We start from the raw sequence: 21,418 nt of genomic DNA, 5'->3' as shown, positions 1-21,418 counted from the left end.
AAGCAGATGTTGAGTAAGTAATAACAAGTCTACTTCACAGGGATACAACCTAGACTTGACAGGAGGAGCATGAAGCACTACCTAGGTTAAAAAAATGAGGAGGAGGTATGCTAATGGATGTATTCCAAGCAGACTATATGAAGGCCCTGAAGTAAAAGTATAAAATATTAGATGAAAGGAACCAAGATTTAATACCACAGAAGGCAGAAATGAGAATTACATTACAATTGTGCTCTTGCTGGTCCTCAATAAAGGTACAAGACAGCAAGAAAGATATGAGTGCAAAACTATAGTTGAGGGAAGCAGATATGGCTCAGTGATTGAGCGCCTGCTTCCCAAGTACAAGGTCCTGGGTTCACTCCTCAGTACCTCCTTAAAAAAACAAAACAAAACAAAAAAAACTATAGCTGAGGTGATGAACTATGATGTCTAGGGTAGACAGGAAAAGAATAAATGCCTGACCCAGCACTTTTTGGAAAGGAGAATACAAAGAGTATTCTGAGTAGAAGCATACGAGAGGGAAAATAAAAAAGGCAAGAATTGCCAGGAGGAACACCCTTGAGTGGGTTTTTTTTTTAGTTATGTTCAAGAGTCAAACTTTCAACTCTGTAAAGGGGAAACCCGGAGTTAAATATCAGAATATCTTAAAAATTAAGTGCTTATAATTCAATATGCAAATAATCCTAATAGAGAAATAAACATTATCTTGGAAAAGGTAACTTTTAAAAATATATGTAATACAAAAACTTCACTTAATTTTGTCTTTTCAAATGTGATTTCTGTCAACACTTCAGAATATCTATTCAAAAACCTCATTTGAACTATATATCCTTAAATATTTTCTGAAATTTCTTCAATGATATGCAGTATTACTTAATACAAAATTATGTTTCCATCTATAAGTTTAATTATCTTATAAAAGACTTACTTACAGGGACATTAAGTGCATACTGTAGTCCTTGAGGAAGTCTTTCATGTGTTTCCATCTGCTCTTCATCGTTTTTCACTGTCTCCTCATGGACCATGAGTTCGTCATGTGATATCATGTCTTGCTGTCTCATTTCACTTTCTTGTAACACTTCATCTGCAGCAAGGATCTCTTGATGAGGCATACTCCGATCTTGAAGCACTGATTCCTGCAGTTCCCCAGACACGGCAGACTGGCCAGACACTCCACCCATTACAACCATTGCCCTGGAAGACTGCATTTCGTCTATGCCGCCACATTTAAGAAACAATCCTTCCAGTTTGTCGTCAATGTTCATGCTTAAGTATAACTGCCTAGAAAGACCAAGTTTGGCAACAAAGCATAATAAATTAGTTTCCTAAGTCTATTTGATATATTTTAATTTCAAACTAATGAAATGAAAGGTACATATTTAAACTGAAAAGTTTTATTCATGCAGTTCAGAGTTTCCTCCAATTTCAAAATTATCAAGGTAAGTTTTACTAGAATAATAAAATACAAATTTTCATTTTTTACATTAAGGCATAAATTCTAATATATTTCATTTTTGAAAAATGACCTTGACCCAAAGTATCTGCAACAGGAACCAAAGGGTCTGCATACTTTAATTCATTAAACTGTCTTAAGAATAAAAAAATAAAAGCTAAAAAGATAAATTCAATAAGAAATAGACAAAGGATACCATATGGCAAATCATTCAAGAAAACTTAGAACTTAGAGGGAAGACTCCTGATAGGAGGAAGGAAAGGGGTCTTGTGAAGAGTAGGTAATGTTCTTTTTTGATCTGAGTTCTGGTTGCACAGGGGTGCTCATTTTGTGAAAATTCAAAATATATACCTGTGATGTGTACTTTTCTGTCAGTTATTATACTTCAATAAAAAGTTAAAATCTGTAGAAACAAAAACTGTCCATATAATTATTAAAAATAATCTTGAAAAAAATTTGAAAATGTGGGAAAATATACCCAATAAGAGAAATACTGTGTGCATATGTACATGTGTGTGAGTGTAAGAGGTATATATAAATGTTAACAGCATTAATATTACTAAAGTATGGTAAAACTACCAGTTTTTAAATTTTCTTATTTATATAATTTGTCTCTATTTTCAAATTTTAAATTAAATTTTAATTCTCATGTTTTAAAATCTGTTAAAATGTAACAAAATTAACATATTACTAATATAGTCTTAGTCAATCATGATTAATGTCAGAGCTCATAAGAAATTAGGAATTAAACACTATTAAATAAGTAGCTACCTTATTGTCCATTACTACAGAAATATATCATCTATTAAATATTAGTATTTTAAATCCATCCTTCCGACTTCGGTTGCTATAAATTCATAAATATGATTCTCTATTGGGTTATTATTACCAACTAATATAATAATCTTGAAATCCAAAGAAATTTCATCTCCAAGAGGGTTAATAAGGTATTGTTATAAAATTTGTTTTAAAACCTACTTCTATTGTTAGACTGCATGAAATAAACCGACATATACTCCCTAATGAGAAGGAATCACAATTAATAAATGCATGGACTATGTTTCTGTTTGGTTACTTCCTTCCCAAATTAATCACTTACTGCCTTAGGGAAAATACATTATCGGTTAAATTCAAATACACTACTAAAATCTAAATACACTTTCATTTACTGAAGCTATAATAAAGGAAGACATATTTACTTAAACTAACAGTTCAAAAACCAAACAGCTACCTAAACAAAAATATAATTCATATTTGCTAATCTTGTCCTCCCTGGACCATAAAGTATCAGTCTACAAAACATACGGGACAAAGGACCTAGAATCTGAGTTTACTTGTCAAAATTTTTAAGTAGCAAACTTGAATCTAAACAACAAAAATTTTAAATATATCACCAAATAACTATTCTCTTCAAAAATCTCATTTATCCATTTCTTAGAAAAGGAATTATCCTATAGTTAAGTGAAACTTAAGACTTTTAATCCTAAAATTTGTTTATTCTGAGAATTTCTCTGGAACTCTTTATTAAAATATTTTGTTTTCTTAAAGAGTGTGAACTTATAAATACACACAGCCACCCCTGCTAAAATTTTTCATTGCTGCTGCAATTGCCATTGCCACATACAATACTAAATAAAGACTAACCTAAAGAAGGTGACCCAGGACAGATTCTCAGGTGTTTTAAAAAAAAAAAAGGCGCCAAAGGAAAAGCTGACTTCACCCAACCCGAGTTGTATCCCTAAAGCAGATTTCCAAGAAGGTTTTTGATCATGCACCTCATCAATTTAAAATTTTTCCCATACTTTAATATGTGCATACTATTAAAAATTATATTTCTGCATTGTAGCCATATGTTATGTACATATTAAAACAGACATAAAAATATAATTTTTTACAACCCTTATCTCTAATATTAGCTGAAAAGATAAGTATTGAGGGAGTAGAAGTTTGGATTCAGTACTTCTGAGGACAGAGAATATTTGGAAAAAGAGGTAGGCTTGGATAGAGTAAGAATAAAGGACTTGGGGAAGGAAGATAACACAGACCTCAATACAGAGGTAGTAAATGCAAAGGGAAGTGGAAATACAGTAAGTGGAAGACAAACTTGAAAAGTTTCCTGAGAACAGGCTATAATGCACAAAAAAGGAATCTCTTTTCCTTTTTTCCAGGTGGACCGTTATTCTGATGACCCCAAAATTAAGCCATACATTTTGGGTTAAATTGGCTAGTGTGGAAACTGTGAGAGGTTTTAGATAATTCCCCTGGAATACCAGAAAACACTAAGATATCAATATAGGTTCTAGATTATCAATTTACACTGCTCAGACCAGGTTTTAAAGTGAGCCTTGAAAATATCTATCAAAATGAAAACTGCATGCATCCATCAATCCATTCACTTACTGCTATATACACAACCTTATAGGTTTATTCATAAAAGTTCACCAAAGATATGCATAGAAGGATGTTTGGTGCAACACTTTAAAGAAAAGACTGGAAACAACCCAAGTGTCCACTGACAGGTCCTGGTTAAGTTAGTTATAATTCAAACATACAATGGAATGTATGTACCATTAAAAGGAATGCGGTAGATCTCTTTGTGCTGGCTAAAAGCGTCTTTCCACATAACTTTTTCATATTTATTTTTATTCTTTTTTTTTTTCTCACATAATTTTTGAGAAGAATAACTGAAGCAACAGTTATTCTATATAGGTATTTTTTCCACAAAGTGGCCTTTGAGAAGTGCAATAAGGAAGGAGCTACTTTCATTTTTTCTTTTATAACTTTTTCTAACCACATACTAGTATCATAATGTTTATGCTACAATAGAAGGTTGTATGGATAGTAGGACTAACACTAGATTTTGCTTTTCTTCTTTATTTTAAACAAAGACTTCTCTGTTATTTTAAAATGTGTTTTAAGACAAAATAAGTCACACTCTACCACACACTTCCTTAACTATTCTCATGACAGAGTAAGGTGGATAGGAAATGAAACAAGGTCTCCAAACAAAAAAAGTAATTTCACCAGATCTATGGCAAAAGACAAGTGGACAAGGATACATACGCTAAGAAAAATAAAAGTATAGGGAAAAGATTTTTTCTCATTCTTGCACCATCTCAATGTCTTTCTCGTCTTCAGTTTTTCCCCTTTATGGTGTGGTGTCTATATAGTTTCAGTTAAAGCTCTCATGTGCTTCACTGAAGGTTCAAAAACCCAAATACAACAAAAGGTCCCATGTTCAAAAGCTAATTCATGCAATTTCCTTTTTCTATTTCAATATTCCAGGGATGATCAACCAAGTGTAAAAAAGAAACTGATGGAATCAATCCACACTGAGATGTGAATAATTAAATGCCTCTTGCTAGTGAACCTTCCAAAATCTGGTGGGTGTGTGTTGTGTGTTTTAACCCAAATGTGTACACAATTAGTGGAAATTCAGAAATGAGGGATATTACAGAAGAGAGGAAGAAAGAAGTAACACTTGCTTTTAATCATGTCATTTACATAACAGACTAGCTCTGGAAGGAAAAAAAAGAAGTAAATAATTAATCTGAGTTCCCAGAAGCCTCTGTCCAAATCGTGGAAAAGAAGGAATAGGTGGAGTAATAAACCTCTCTAAGATCCTGTGAAGACCATTTATTTTGCAAGTGAAGGGACTTTGAGTTACTGACACCTAAGGGTACAAAACAGCAGAGCTGTTTGGAGCCAAGACAGAATGGACAATGAAATAGTCCTAAGAGCTAATTCAGCTGAAAATAGGATGGCACGCCTTCCTCTGAAGTTCCAGTTACCCAAAGCAAAGAATGCTGAAAATTAAAACAGAGCAGGATAAAGGAAGGGGCCCAGCTCAAGCCAATTTTTTCTAAATCCTCCCTTAGCAGATGACTTCAAGCTGCATTCTTTTCCCCCCTTCCAAGATCTATCCTTCCCTTATCTCCATCCCTCTGTAAAATAAGCTGGAAGATACTGCAACAAGGGTATTTAGGGGCCACACCACAGCTTCTTGCTCCAGCCAATTACCCTTCCCTCCCTCACACCCCTATCTTTCTTTCTTATTGGCAAATGTTTGATTCACCTATGTAAAGTAATTCTAATTATAGTTGCTTAGACAATTCCTAGCCATTTAAGCCTAACAGCAGTACTGTACTTAAAGAGAAGCATTAATTATCAGTCATCACTTTCTCCTGCCTTCCAGAAAGACACCTTACTCTTCTGGCTGTCACCTTCTAATGTAAAGATTCTAATACACTGTTTGCAAGCAACTGGAAACTAAACTTTATAGATTTATAAATTGAAATAAGCTTTGAGTCAAGGGCTTTTAATAATGAATTAAACACGTGGGCTTTTAATACAAGCATTTGCAACAATTACTTCCTAAGCTCAGGGAACTGGTTAGGTTTGTTTGCAGAGAACAAAGTTATAAGAAGCATACATAACATATGGGCAAGTTAGGTTTTACTACTCATTGTTAATCAACTATACAAGGTACCTAAATGCTTACTGAGTTTTTTAATGGAAGTTCTATGCAACTAATGAGGAAAATATCTTTCCAAATTTTATTATAGATTTATGTCTATCTTATAAAGTTCAGAGGTTATGAAAACGTGGAGAGGAAAGATTAACTTGTGTTGATGATTTAACTAGATAAATGTAAACTGTGCTGGACCTTTATATATTTTACCTCACTTAATATTTACAATAATCCTTCAAGGCTGTAACAGTATCACACTTAACAGATGAAGAAATGAGGGTCTCCTAAGTTCACAGAGCTAAGAAGTAAACTGTGATTTCAACCTAGTCTAACCTGGCTCAATGCACTTTTTGCCAGAGGATGCCACTTTATGATCTGAAAAGGCCCTGGATACGTTAAGAATTCATTGTACACATTCCCTTCTTTTCATCACCATCGTTACCCTATCACCATTGCTTGGCTTGGTAAAGCAATCAAATTCTCATTAGTTCACTATCTCTTGGCTACCACAGGAGAACTTTGACTCAGAATCCCTTTTTATCTCCTTTGGGAGAACTGAACATGTTTCCTACGTTCCTATTTTCCCACTTCCACCTATTAATGATGGCTCAGTGAATGTCTCCTTAGCCATTCTTTTTTATCAAAGGTTCACATAACACCCTCTTAAAAACTACCTCCATTCTTGCCTCAACCCCTTACCAAATTAATTCAGTAAACTCTCTCTCTTCCTCTTTCCTTTACCCACTTGGAAAAAAAAAATACACAGCTGATAAATGCAAGAGAAATGTTAAAGATACATCTGAATCAAAGAAAACAAGGCCATACATTTTAAAGAAAAAAAGAAATTTGAAGACTTTTGCCACAATCCTCTAAAAACCCTTGAAGGCACCTAGTTCCCCTTCAGAATATACACAAATATCCATCTGCCGCTTTCTCATCTTAAATTAAACCTGTACTCAAGCATTCAAAAAATTAAATATTTCTCATTTAAAGATACTGCTTTTCTGTTTTATTATTATCAATATACTGAGTTTGGCAGTAATACTATTTTCCCTCAGTTTTTAGTCAGTAACGTGAAATTTCAATTTCATTAGTCAAACAATAGTCCCTGTACCAAAACCCATTTGACCTAAACAGAAGCTTCAGTTTTAGGCAGAAGAGCAGTAATCCAAGGAACATATTCAGAAAACAGTTGCAAAACCTAGATTTCACAATTACTTTTGATCAAAAACCTATTTAGTAAACTCCTTGTTTAGTAAGGTGAACATTAAGATTCTAAACCTATGTATGAGTCCATGAGAAATTACATCTTAAAAAATATCACCATTAGAAATAAAAATATCAATCGGCTCAGAATCATTTGGTTAGACAAAACAAACCAATGAAGAAACCTATTATTAGTATTAAAAACTAACAAATTTGCCATTTCTAATTTCTAAGTTAATACTGTTTTGTATTCTTTCATTCTTCAAAAAGCATGGTTTTGATCAGAGCAAAAGTCTGTTTCATATCTAATTTTAAAACAAAATCTATTTCTCCTTTTAGCATTTCCAAATTTGGAGACCACTTCAAGTATACCTTTGTGTAACTACCATTTTGTGTCCATAAAAGTATACCTTATAAACCATGACACTTGCTGATCTTTCAAGTACTATTTCAAAACATCCTAATAGGAGCATCATATATAATAAAGCCAATTACAGAAAATGGCCCTTCTGATAAATGCTAGTAGCAACAATAAAATATTCAAATAATAAGCAGATTATGTAGTATGAATAGCTGGAAACATAATTATTAGAGAATTTACAAGCTAAGATCACTGTATATAATTTAATAATTAAAAATGAAGTGATGGGAAGCGGATGTGGCTCAACTGATAGAACATCCACCTACCAATGGGAGGTCCAGGGTTCAAACCCAGGGCCTCCTGACCCGTGTGGTGAACTGGCCCATGCACAGTGCTGATGCACGCAAGAAGTGCCATGCCACGCAGGGGTGCCCCCCATACACGGAGTGTGCCCTGCAAGGAGAGTCACCCCATGTGAAAAAACTGCAGCCTGCTCAGGAGCGCTGCCGAACACACTGAGAGTTGACACAGCAAGATGACGCAACAAAAAAGAGACAGATTCCTGGTGCCGCTGACAAGAATACAAGTGGACACAGAAGAACATACAGCAAATGGACAGAGAGAGCAGACAACGGGAGGGGGGAGGGGTTTGAGGGGGAAAGGGGAGAGAAATAAAATAAAAAAATAATCTTTAAAAGAAAAAAGTGATGACCATTTTTAACCACAGAAAAATAATACTCAAGGCAAAGATAACAGGAGTATATCTGTATCCACATGACAACTGCAAATAAAGCAGAATCTATGTATATTCTGCAGTCCAAATAATCATCACCAGTGTATTCTAAAACAGTGTCACAGCAAGAAAATAGCGGCATTTAGAAATATTAATATATCAAATTTACAGCAATTCAAACTGTTTAAAAACCAGCTGTCATATATATCTTTAAAGGGAGGGGAAAAGGAAAAAAATCCAAGCACAACAGAATCCTAACATGCTGATGATCTAGCTGTTACACCCTTCATGCTATGCCAATATCAATAATTCAAACATTAATATTCATAAATACTAATTCTAATAAATTATGAATTTTCTAAAGTCTTGCAGAATAAAAGATATTTTAATTTTAGTATTCTTAAAAGTACTTAAAACTAAACTGTACAATATGAATAAACATTAAATACCTAGTTGTTAGTTGTAATATGTACTCTATAGTAACCAGGACTCATCCAGAACAGAAGCATGGATTATTTATATCAACGAGGTCTTATTTTTCTAACAAAACAGATATTATCTCACTTAAATAATATAACCCTATTCGTACAGTACAATGGAACTAAAGATGCCTTTATTATCTTCAATATCCAAAAAATCTATGCTGTTTCATAATTTAGTAATAAACTTAAATAAACTGGCCTACTATAAAAACTGTATACAAGTGCGCAACAGATTTATCAAGACTGTTATCTGAACTCTTTAAAAAAGTTATGAAGTTTAACATAAGTTGACATAAAATAAGGAGGAAAACTTGACAACAACCAGTTTCCAAACCTTTAATAAAATATAACAGAAATATATAATAATTGATAATTGTTTCAAAACTGCATTCACTTTAGATCAAGTACCAATAAAATGTAATGTACAATGAATTACCCTTTGTCTAAAAAGAGCTATTTAAGTACATAATGTCTTTGGGAGTAAGTTGTTCTGATCAAACATAAACATTTAGAATAACACTTTTTAGGATTAGAAGGAAACTTTATAGATTAGCTTTTTGTGTGGCTAAGAAGATTCTCCTACCCATGGCTCTACCATTGCTTTTGAGTCTCAAATTTTAGGCAATTCAACTCAAACAAAATGAGTTGTCTCAATCAATTTTAACTTTTAACACCTTACCACAAGCAGTAGTCAGAAAACCATGATGACTAAATGAAAAACTTCATTTATCTCAAAACTCGAATAAGCACAACTTCCAAACTATTGTCCCAGGCCAAGAGTTAATATGTCTTGAGCAATAAAAATCTTATTTTAATGTTAGTCTGAACTAGATAAATGAAAACAAGTCTGATAGTAAGCATGACATGACAACATTCTTTCCAGAATGTTTTCTTACCTTCTTACCCAATAATATAATTTTAAGTGAGACAAAGTTATCTAAGTAAGACTCATTTCCCATCCTCCCTTGAAACTGCTTGTGTCCAATGGCTAAGTTAAAGTCATTGGGATATGAGGGGTCTAATCATATCACATGAGTGATACATACAACTTCCCTTAAAAGCAAGGAGAATGTGCACCCCAACTTGTTCCTCCTATTGGCTAGAATCATCCATGATGATAATCATCTTAGACCAAAAGATAGAAGCCACATATTAAGAATGACAGAGCAAGAAAAAGCAACCTGGATCAGAATGCTTTTGGAGTCTCCATACAATGTCAACATTGTTTACATGGACTTTTCAAGTAAACATAAATGTATATCTATCTTTTTAAGCCTCTGTCACAGCAATCAAAAATATATTCTAGCTACTACATCTAATATAAAATGATTACTGAAATATCTACAAGACTACTTTCTTAAAATAGTTTCGGCAAATGTACTCGTATAATAGTACAACTGATGTTTCTTCATATTTTAAAAATTATATGACAAACACCATTAAAATTACATAATCAGTCTAATATCTGAATCTGCTGGAAATTTTAATATGCCTATGTATATATGTGTTGGGAAGAGGGGGTGAAAAAAATGCAACATCCTGCTGAGGTAAAAGGGTTCAACAAGAAACAACTTCCTCACTTAAATTTCACATAAGATTACATGATAATCTACACATTTTTCTGTATTAAATAAAACTTAATTTCTAAAACTATATTATTATTCAATTTTCCCTTAAAATTGTTTTCAAGAAAAAATTAAATCCCAAGTTTCAGGCATAAATCCAAAACAGCAAAATTCAATATGAAGTTCTACCAGCCAAAAAATATGCTTTCATAGTTAAAAAATTTACTCATTTGTGTTTATGAAAAACAAGAACTGAAATTACCTGAGACTAGGATTAAAATGAAGACTTCAAGAAAGGAAATGCTGTAGAATTGAAAAAGAAATCATGGTTGAGTTGCCACCTTTCATAGGCTTCAAAACCCCACAATATCAACTTAATCACTTATGCATTCCAATTCCTGAAGAGGAAAACAAAAAACAAATAAAAAACATTACTTATAGAGGAAAAAAATATATGTAACACAACATAAAAGAAACTGGTACAATACTGAAATGGTCACTCTTGGTAAACATTAAGTTATACATGACGAACCAATGCACTGACTTGTTTTAAATTCTGAAAGAGGGAAAATACAAACATGTTAAAGTAATTACTGTGAAATAATCCTAGGCTTATAAAAATAATTTTCTTAGATCTAGAGCATACTTCAGAGATATGAGACACTAAAGGAAATTCTGAGGTTTAAAGTCCTCTTTAAAAATGATTAGAAAAGAGAAAGCAAAAATTAAGAAATACTAAAAATATTCTTCCTATCTGTTTTGTAAAGTCTATGAAGTAAAAAGAGAAAACATAACGATGGGCCTTATAAATAACACAATACGAGTTGAAGAAGGACAACCACCACACCATGGAGCCTAGAGTGATTACAACTGAAAATGGGAAGATTGCATCCAGCATCCATGTGGAATCTGAGCCTCCTCTTGACATAGAGGTTCAATGGACACAACCAATCCAATGTCCACATAGAAGAGGTGGCATTGGATTGGGAAAAGTGGACATGGTGGACGATGGGTATGGGGAAAGGCAGGAAGAGATGAGAGGTAGAGGCGTCTTTGGGACATGGAGCTGCCCTGGATGGTGCCTCAGAGGTAATCACTGGACATTGTAAATCCTCACAGGGCCCACTGGATGGAATGGTTGGGGGGGGAGGGGGGGAGGGGGGTGGGGGGGGTGGGGTTGAATGGGACCTCACATATATATTTTTAATGTAATATTATTACAAAGTCAATAAAAAAATAAAATAAAAATAAATAAATAAATAACACAATACACTATGCATGTAGATTCACAATTAAAAGACTAGAGTCATAAACCAGTATCTATCTAGAAATAGAAACACTATCCACAAATTCATCTTAGTCAGAAAAAGTGATTAATAAAAAGAGAGAACATAGGCTGTACATAAGAAGGAAATTTTCTGACAGTATTTATGAGCACAATAAGACTAAAAAGAGTTTATGGAATTTCCTATCCCAAAGGTCTTTAAAATACTAGATTCTTTTCTATCATGAATAGTTTGGTAAATAACATCAGCAAAATAGATGAGTAAGAAGCCCAAATCAATTATCCATCCCACCACAGAAACATTGAAAAGTAAGCAGAAACTTTCTCGGTGCTCTGGAAAACAGTTTAAGGGTTATAATAACTAAGTGAACACCTTATCAAGAAAAAGGCAACTTAAAAACAGTAGGGGAAACTTTGTGGCAACATTACTAGCCCTTATCTTAACCTCTCCCTGGCTCAGTGCAGCACCAGCCACCCCCAAGACAGGTCCCTGGTTCCAGGTTCCAGAAGAAACAAAGTAATACTTATGCATATATTGGGGTGCAAGTACCAATTCATCTAGTGGCATTGTCTTCATCTTGCCTGTCTCAAAACTTACTGTGGATATATAAGCAGCTATAAGGGTCACAAAAATATCATAGGAAAACATGAAACCACAGCTGCTTGGGGCAAAGGAATACCAGTTGAGACAATCAATATAGTACCCAGACCTAAAAGGGTAGTGAATTTTCTGAGAAAAGCAGGGTATCTGTGTTTAGGGGTAAATTTTAAGACCTTACATGCATGCTCAGGACAAGTCACAAGTTCAGAAAAGACCTGGGAAGACCGAATAGTTTTGCCTTACACTGTTTTTAAGGCTATCTGCAAGGCTGGCAATGTACTATAGGAGAGCATCAGCACAGAGCCCATCTTCAAAGATTTGGAATATTCAAATGTACAGATTTCAAGGTAGTTCAACTCACAAGATTAAAAAAATATAAAAAAGGAAAGATGAGATGACCCATTTAAGGGAACAAAATTAAGTAACAGAAAGTAAAGAAGACATTGGACATAGCAGACAAAGACTTTTAAATACTATCTTAAATATGCCTGAAGAACTAAAGCAAACAGACAAAACTAAACAAACAAGGAAAATGATGTACGACAAAATGAGAATTTAAGATAAAGAAATTATGAAAAGGAATCAAACAGAAATACTAAAGCTAAAAAAGTACAAAATCTGAAATTAAAAGCTGCCTAGAGAAACAGAGGTGGCTCAAGCGACTGCGTTCCCACCTACCATATGGGTGATCCCAGTGCCTCCTGGGGAAGATGAGCAAAACAGTGAGCTGACGCGACAGGCTGGCAAGACGAGATGACACAACCAGATGATGCAGTGAGGTGACGCAACCAAGAGACACAGCGAGAAAACACAATGAGAGACACAACAAATGGAGCAGAGGTAGCTCAAGCAATTAGGCACATCCCTCCCACATGGAAGGTCCCAGATTCAGTTCTTGGTGCCCCCTTAAAAGAAGATGAGCAGACAGCAAGCACAAACAACAAGGGGCGAGAAATAAATACAAATATTAAATCTTAAAAAAAAATCCCTAGAAGGGTTCAGGAGGAGACTGGAGCTGACAAAAGAAAAATTCACAAATAAGAACATAGGACAGGGAAAGAGACGTGGCTCAGGCAACTGGTCTCCTGCCTATCACATGGGAGGAAACTGGTTCGATCCCGGTGCCCCCTAATGAGAGAGCAAGCTGGCGCAATGGGCAGATGCAGCAAGGTGACAGAGACACAAGAAGAAAAAAACATAATGAGAGACACAACAAAGCAGGGAACAGAGGTTCCCAGTGCCTCCTGAAGAGACAGTGGGCTGACACAATGGATAGTAAGATGAAGCAACAAGAGACAGAGGGAGGAAGAACATAATGATAGACACAACAAAGCAGGGAACAGAGATGGTTCAAGCAATTAGGCACCTCCCTCCCACATCAGAGATCCCAGGTTCGGCTCCCAGTGCCTCCTAAAGAAATAAGGAAGACAAACAGACACAGCAAGTGAAAAACAACAAGGGAATATGGAGAATAAATAAATAAAAATAAATATTAAAAAAAAAAATAGGTTAATTGAAATATCCACTCAGGAGCTGAAAAAAAAAAAAAAAAGAAGAAGAAAAGTGAACAAAGCCTATGAGACCTATAGAGTCCAGAATCTCAGAAGTCTTCTTATGGGAGTCCCAGAAGAAGAAAGGAGGAGGCAGAAATAATACTTGGAAGAAATAATTGTTGAAAACTTCCAAAACATAAACATACAAATACAAGAAGCTCAAATATTTCCAAACAGAAGAAAACCAAAGATAACTACACCAAGACAAAATATAATCAAACTATGAAATTCCAAAGACAAAGAGAATTCCTGAAAGCAGCAACAGAAAACAACTAATTGTGTGCAAAGGAGCTCCAATAGGATTAAGCATCAATTTTTTGCAGGAACCATGAAAGGCAGGAAGACAGATGGATAACATAGGCAAAGTGTGGGGAAAAAAACACAAAACTTTAGTATATGCAAATTCATAAGGACACAAAGTTCTCATACACAGGTTACCAGAGACAGAGTGAGAGAAAAGAACTGGAGGATGAGGAGTTAATGCTTAATCGGTAGAGTTTCTGCTTGGGGTGATGGATAATCGTAGAGGTAATTAATTCCACTGAATACTACACATAAAAATGGTTAAAGTTGCAAATTTTATGTTATAAATGTGTTACACTAAAAATAATGTTGTGTGTTCCCCTTCATAGAACTCTTGGAGCCTAGATGCTATATGAAAAGAGCCTATGTTTTACAACAGTTTATCATGGTGCAAAAGCAAGAAAAATATTCTTTTCCACCTAGAGCAAAACCAGCAATAATTACATCTTTCAACTTCCAAAGTATATTAATTATCTTAAAACATTCCAACATTGTATCCATATTTTTAAACACTTTAAACTCATAGAACTATTCTCCCCTCAGTAAAATTTCATTTCAGAATTTTTCTGGATATTTGTGAATGTGCTTTTCTAAATAAATTTCTGTCTCCAGTAAAATATCTTATTAGGTTTCTTCAAAAGTAAAAAGAAATCACAATCACGAAAGAAAAAAGATAAGGAAAGCATGGTCCATATTCATGAAAATAGCAGTCAATACCTTTTCTAAGTGTTTACAGATGTTGGTTTAAGCAAACCAAGTCTTCAAAGCAGCTATTACAAATATGTTAAAAGAAGTAAAAGAAACCATGTTTTAAAAAGTAAACGATTAGGGAAAAAATGAATCAACAGATTTTAGGTAACAAACCAATTGGAAATTCTGAATTTCAAGAGTATGATAACTGATATAAAAATTTTACCAGAGGGAAAAAGATGTGGCTCAAGCAATGAGCTCCCACTTACGATATAGGAGGCCATTGGTTCAGCTCTGGGTACCTCTTAAAGAGAAGCAAAACAGCAAGCTGACTCAACAGGCAGGTGCAGCAAGTTGACACAAGACACAACAAGAGACACAAGGAGGAAAAACCTAATCAGAGAGACAACAAAGCAGGGAGCAGAGGTGACTCAAGCGATTAGGTATCTCCTTCCCACATGGGAGGTCCCAGATTCAGTTCCCAGCCACCTCCTTTAAAAAAAAAAAGAACACAAGCACACAACGAACAAACGCAGCAAGCGCAAACAAGGGTGGTAGGGCGGGGGGGGGGGGGTGTTAAATAAATCTTAAAAAAAAAATACGAGAGCAAATACAAGATTTTAGATGAAAACTAGAGTGACTATCAAGACGGATCAATAGCAATTATTCAATCTGAACAGCAGACCAAAAAAAAAAAAAAAAGAGGTTGAAGAAAAAGAATAAAGTCTCAGAGACATGTGGGAAAATTCAAGTTGCTAACATTTCTGGAGTTGCAGGAAAAAAAAGAGAAAGAAGGGGCTGAAAAATGATTTAATACTGGACAAATACTTTCCAAATTTGACTAAAACAAGCAGAAAAGATCCAAGAAGCTCAAGTCATGTAAGATAAACGGAAAGAGACTCACACCTAGACACATAGTCATAATGCTAAAAGCAAACACAGGAGAAAATTTCTGAAATCATCAAGAGAAAAATTACTCCACATGGGCCAATAACCATCAATACAATTAATAGCTGACTTCCAATAAAAAATAATAGAGGCCAGAAAATGGAGGAATCACATCTTCAAAGCACTAATGGAGAAAAGCTGTCAACCAGGAAGGCAGCAAAATTATTCTTCAAAATGAAGGCATAATAAAGATATTCCTACACAAACCTAGGCTGAGAGAAATTTTTGCTAGATTACCTGTCTTCCAAGAAATACTAAAGGAAGACCTTCATCTGGAAGGAGGCAATAACTCAAATGCATAGGAAGAAATGAAGAGCACCAGAGATGGTTTTAAAAAAATGTAGAGTAATCTATAAGACATTTAAAAATATAATTTTTTGCATTTCTTCTCTCAACTGCTTTAAAAGGCATAAAAAATACATAAAACAATGATTTTAACAGTGCACAGCTGAGTTCATAACATATAGAGGCTATATATATATATATATATATATAAAACAATATAATGAAAGAGGAGGAAGAAGAAAGCTATCCTGGAACAAAGCCCATACACTATTGATATTAAGTTAATATTAATATGAAGCAGAATGTTAAAATGCAAAATGTAATCTCTAGAGCAACCACAAAGAAAATACCTGCCAATTAAAAGGCAGATATTGCCAGATTGGACAAAAAAGCAAAATTCAATTATATGCTATCAACAAGAGTCACAAACTTAAATGTTAATATCAGACAAAATAGTAGTTTAGAAAAATGTTATTAGAGACAAAGGACATTTTGAAATGAAAGAAGAGTTTACTGCATCAAGAAGATATAACAGGGAAGCGAATGTAGCTCAACTGATAGAGCTCCCGCCTATCATATAGGTGGTGGTCCAGGGTTCCATATCCAGGGCTTCCTGGCCCATGTGGTAAGCTGGCCCACATGCAGTGCTGCTGCACACAAGGAATGCCGTGCCACGCAGGGGTCCCCTCACATAGGGGTGCCCCTGTACAAGGAGTGCTCCCCTCAAGGAGAGCTGCCCCACGCAAAAGCACAGCCTCACTAGAAGTGGTATGCCACACACAGAAAGAGCTGATTCAGCAAGATGAACCAACAAAAAAAGACACAGATTCCCGGGACTGCCTGACGAGAATGCAAGTGGACACAGAAAACACACAGCAAATGGACATAGAGAACAAAGTTGGGGGGGGTTGGGCGGGAGAGAAATAAATAAATAAGTCTTTTGAAAAAAGGAAGAGATAACATACATACTTTTAAAAACAGAGTACCAAGATAATGAAGCAGAAACTGACATTCCTGAGAGGAAAAACAGAAAATTCAACAACTACCATTGAAGAGTGCAATACATCATTCTAAATAATTGATGGATTAGACAGAAAATTTCCAAAGATAAAGAAGACTTGACCTACAATATAAACAAATTAGACCTAACTGGCATATAGAGAAAACTCCAATAAACAATGTTTTGAAACACACATGGGACATTCTCCAGGACAGACCATATTCTAGGCCATAAAACAAATCTCAAAAAATAAAGTCATCCAAAGTATGTTCTCCAACCATAACAGAATTAAGTAAATTATCAACTAAATTAGAGACTAGGAAATATTCTAAATGTTTGGGAATTAAACTTCTAAACAATATATGGGTCAAAGAAAAAATTAAAAGGGAGATTAGCAACTATTTTGAACTGAATGAAAAAAAAAAAAAACCAAAGTAAATTACTGAATGCAGCTAAAGAAAAGAATATACATTAGAAGACAAGAGTCACAAATGAATAACTTAAGTCTCTACTTTAAGAAACTAGAAAAACAAGAGGAAAATCTACCCTAATGCAAGCTGAAGAAAGGGAATAAAGATTAATAGCAGAAATACATGAAATATAAATCAGAAAAATAGATTAAAAACTTGGCTCTGTGAAAAGATCAACAAAACTGACATTTTAGTTAGACTAACCAAGGAAAAAATAAAAAAGATACAAATTATCAAAATCAAGGATAAAAGAGGGGGCATTACCATTGTCCATATAGAAATTGCAAGAATTAAAGGGAATATTACAAAGTTATGCAACAACTTAAAAAACGTACATGAAATGGACAGTTCCCAGAAGGTCACAAATTACCAAAATTGTTTCAAGAACAAATCTTTTTTTTTTTTTAAGATTTATTTTTATTTATTTCTCTCTCCTTTTCTGTCCTTCCACGCCCCACCCCTCCCCGTTGTCTGCTCTCTTCTGTGTCTGCTTGCATTCTTGCCAGGAGGCACCGGGATTCTGTGTCTCTTTTTTGTTGCATCATCTTGCTGCGTAAGCTCTCCGTGTATGCAGCACCACTCTTGGGCAGGTTGCACTTTTTGGGTGGGGAGGCTCTCCTTGGGGGCGCACTCCTTGTGCATGGGGCATCCCAAATGGGAGACACCCCTGCATGGCATGGCAGGCTGTGCTTTTGCACGGGGCAGCTTTCCTTGAAGGGGGCACTCCTTGCACGTGGGAGGCACAGCATTCCTTGTGTGTGGCCACACTATGCATGGGCCAGCTCACCACATGGGCCAGGAGGCCCTGGGTTCGAACTCTGGACCTCCTATATGGTAGGTTGAAGCTAAATCCACATCTGCTTCCCAGAAAATCTTAATGTAACAAGTAAACATACTTAACTGTGCTAAAAATCTTCCTGCAGGGAAGCGGATGTGGCTCAAGTGATTGAGTTCCCCCACCTACCACACAGGAGGTCCTGGGTTCTGTTACTGGTACCTCCTGGAGAAGACAAGGAAAACAGTGAGCTGGCACAATGGGCTGGCATGGCAAGTTGACACAACAAGATGATGCAACAAGATGATGCAACAAGGAGACACAAAAGAGGAAACACAATGAGAGAAACAACAAAGCAGGAAGCAAAGGTGAGACAAGTGATTGAGAGACTCCCATATGGGAGGTCTCAGGTTCAGTTCCCAGTACCTTCTAAAAAAGAAGATGAGCAAACACAGAGAACACAAAGCAAATGGACACAGAGAGCAGAAAGCAAGTTCAAACAATGGCCGGATTGGGGGGGGGGGAATGGTTAAAAAATAAAATAAACCTTAAAAAAAAAAAAAAAAGGATCTTCCCACAAAGAAAAACCCAAAGGGAATACATGTGGCTCAAGCAATTGAGGGCCTGCTTCCCACATAGGAGGTCCCAGGTTCGGTTCCCATTGCCTCCTAAAAACAAAAAAAAACAAATAACAAGCAAACCAACGAAAAAATCAAGTCCAGGGAACTGATGTGGCTCAGTGGTTGAGCACTAGCTTCACACTTATAAGTTTCTGGGTTCAATCTGCTGTCCCACGACCTCAAAAAAAAAAAAACAAAGAAAAGCCTAGGCCCAGATGGCTTCACTAATTAATTCCTCAAATATTTATAGAAAAATAGCAATCCTTCAGAAAACAGAGAAAGAAGGTACATTTCACAAGCTCAAATTATAAAGCCAGTATTACCTTGATACAAAAACCAAAGCCATCACATGAAAACTACAGACCAATATCCCTCATGAACATAGACATCAGCAAACAAAATCCTGAACAAAATATTAGCAACAGAAAAGGGTTATACATCATGACCCTCAGGAACATAACACTGATTTAACACCTAAAACCAAATAATATAATCCACCACAGTAAAAGAATACTACAAAAACCACTGTGATCATTTCAATATATACAGAAAAAACATTTGACAAAATCCAACACTTATTCATGATTAAAAATTCTCAACAAACTAGTACTAGAAAGGAACTTCCTTAACCTGACAAAAGGCAACTACGAAAAACCCACAGCTAATATCAGACTTAAAGGTTAAAATCCAAATGTTTTCCTCCTAAAAATTAGAAACAATTCCACGATGTTCATTTTCAGCACTTCTATTAAACATTGTACTGGAGGTTCTAAGAAGAACTATAAAGCAGGGGGGAAAAAAAGAAATGAAAGGCATCCAGATTACAAAGGAAGAAGTAAAACTGTCGTAATTCACTAGTAACATAATCGTGCATGTAGAAATTCTAAACAAATCCACAGTAACTATCAGAATTAATAAATGCATTTTTAGCAAGTTCCCAAGATATAAGATCAATATACAAAAGCGGTGTATTTCTATAATGAAATAACTTTATGATATTAAATCTTCCTAAGAATTTGAATTGATACAAATTTTCTTGCCCATCTTCAAAGCAGGGTTTCAAATTTTTCTTCAAATAGGTTCTACAAATTCATTGTTTGCTACCAGGCATTTTGTCATTTTAGTTGTTACTGTGAAAGTCTATATTTTCTTCCATTAATTGTTCAAAGTCTATATTTTCTTCCATTATTAACTGTCATGTATATTATTTTAATTTTTTTAAAAGGTAAACTATTTATGAACGTCAATTTTAGAAACAGTTCCTTTACTAAATTTTCTTAATGCTATGATATAAAAATAGGCAGAGAGATGAACTGAACAGTTTTTAGAAACAAGCCCTCCAAAAGTAGAAAATTAGTATATGAGAAATGTGATATTTCAAATACATAGAAATTAAATGCATCTTTCAATAATTACAGTAGGACACATAGCCATCTGGAAAAAAGTAATCCTGGATCTCTACATTTTATTGCTTAAAGCCCCGAAAAAATTTTCAAGATAAAACAAGGTTTTAAAAAAAATTTAAACCACCAAAGCAGAAAACTTGTGTAGCTTTTTTCCAAGTACTTTAGTTCACTGCCTCCAAAACTACCAATCCTAACACACAACTCTGTCATTAAGAAAAGAAAGAGAAAAAACATATAACTATGATATGTCATTCACAGATATTATATAAAGTAGAGGGAGGAAAGGAGTCCTACAATCAATGTTAAAGATCTTTTAAATTTTACACACCACCTCTGGCCATAAGAAAATGATTGTTGAATTTAACCATAAAAAGTCAAGACTTCAACAGGGCAAAAACTCAAAGAAAACAAGAACTAAGCAAAAATATTTCCTAACAAATGACAACAGGTTCATTTCCTTCATATGCACACATACCAAGAGCCTTCACAAAAGGGCAAAGCACATGACCAAAGAGAACAAGGAAAAGTACTTATGGCCTATTTAAATTAGAGTACATCCAAATACTGGAATGTAACACAAAATGACATAGAAGGAATAATATGGAAAGATATGAAATGTAGAAAAATACGTTGCAGAACAGTACGTATGGTGCAATCTCATTTGTGTAAAGAATATATAAATACAGGTATACATATAAGTGCTTGCATATGTGTAGAGCATTTCTAGAAGGATACATACATAGACAAAAAGAGAAAACAGGAAAAGGGGAAAGTCTTCGGATCTTAAACATTTTCTACTGCTTAAATCTGTACTACTCTAATAATTAAATTGGGGTGAGAAGTCAGAAATGTCAAATATGACAATTACCACAGGATATGAAAAGAGCAGAGACTTCAAAGACACAGGCATCAAAACTGCTAAAATGTTTAATTCTCAAGTTTTAAAAGAATTCTCAAAACAACAAAAAAAATCAATGAGAAAATTCAGAATTTTTATGATCATTAATAATTTATCTGAAAATATGTGCCACTGACAGATATGTAAATAATCTGTTAAATGTTTAATTTTCTTTCACTTTGTTTGAAAGATGAAAGCACAATTTTAATACAGGCAACAACATAGTCTAACAAGAAAGGAAAGGATCATCTGCCTTCTTAACATAAGGGAGCTAAAGACTAAAAGGAGATATGATACGCAAGTAATCTAGTTA

The 21,418-nt window shown here is 34.7% G+C and overlaps 1 protein-coding gene across 7 annotated transcripts in view; it reads right to left on the bottom strand.

Moving 5' to 3' along the window:
• ZNF148 (zinc finger protein 148) overlaps positions 1–21,418 on the bottom strand; it is a 148,750-nt gene that overhangs the window by 79,278 nt on the left and 48,054 nt on the right. For 3 of the 7 annotated variants that reach the window (XM_058295666.1, XM_058295667.1, XM_071214738.1), the window contains 2 exons: positions 10,534–10,669; positions 933–1,281 (listed from right to left, as the gene is read on the bottom strand). The exons of 1 other annotated variant lie outside the window; for it this stretch is intronic. In XM_058295666.1, the coding sequence (XP_058151649.1) occupies positions 933–1,265 (333 nt within the window). In that variant the 5' untranslated portion in view covers positions 1,266–1,281; positions 10,534–10,669. The remainder of the gene's footprint in view (positions 1–932; positions 1,282–10,533; positions 10,670–21,418) is intronic. 3 more of the 7 variants (XM_058295669.1, XM_058295665.2, XM_058295668.1) reach the window with 2 other exon arrangements.

Source organism: Dasypus novemcinctus, chromosome 4, assembly GCF_030445035.2.
Source record: "Dasypus novemcinctus isolate mDasNov1 chromosome 4, mDasNov1.1.hap2, whole genome shotgun sequence".
In the NCBI taxonomy this organism is placed as follows: domain Eukaryota; kingdom Metazoa; phylum Chordata; class Mammalia; order Cingulata; family Dasypodidae; genus Dasypus; species Dasypus novemcinctus.
This window is presented reverse-complemented; position numbering and strand designations above follow the sequence as displayed.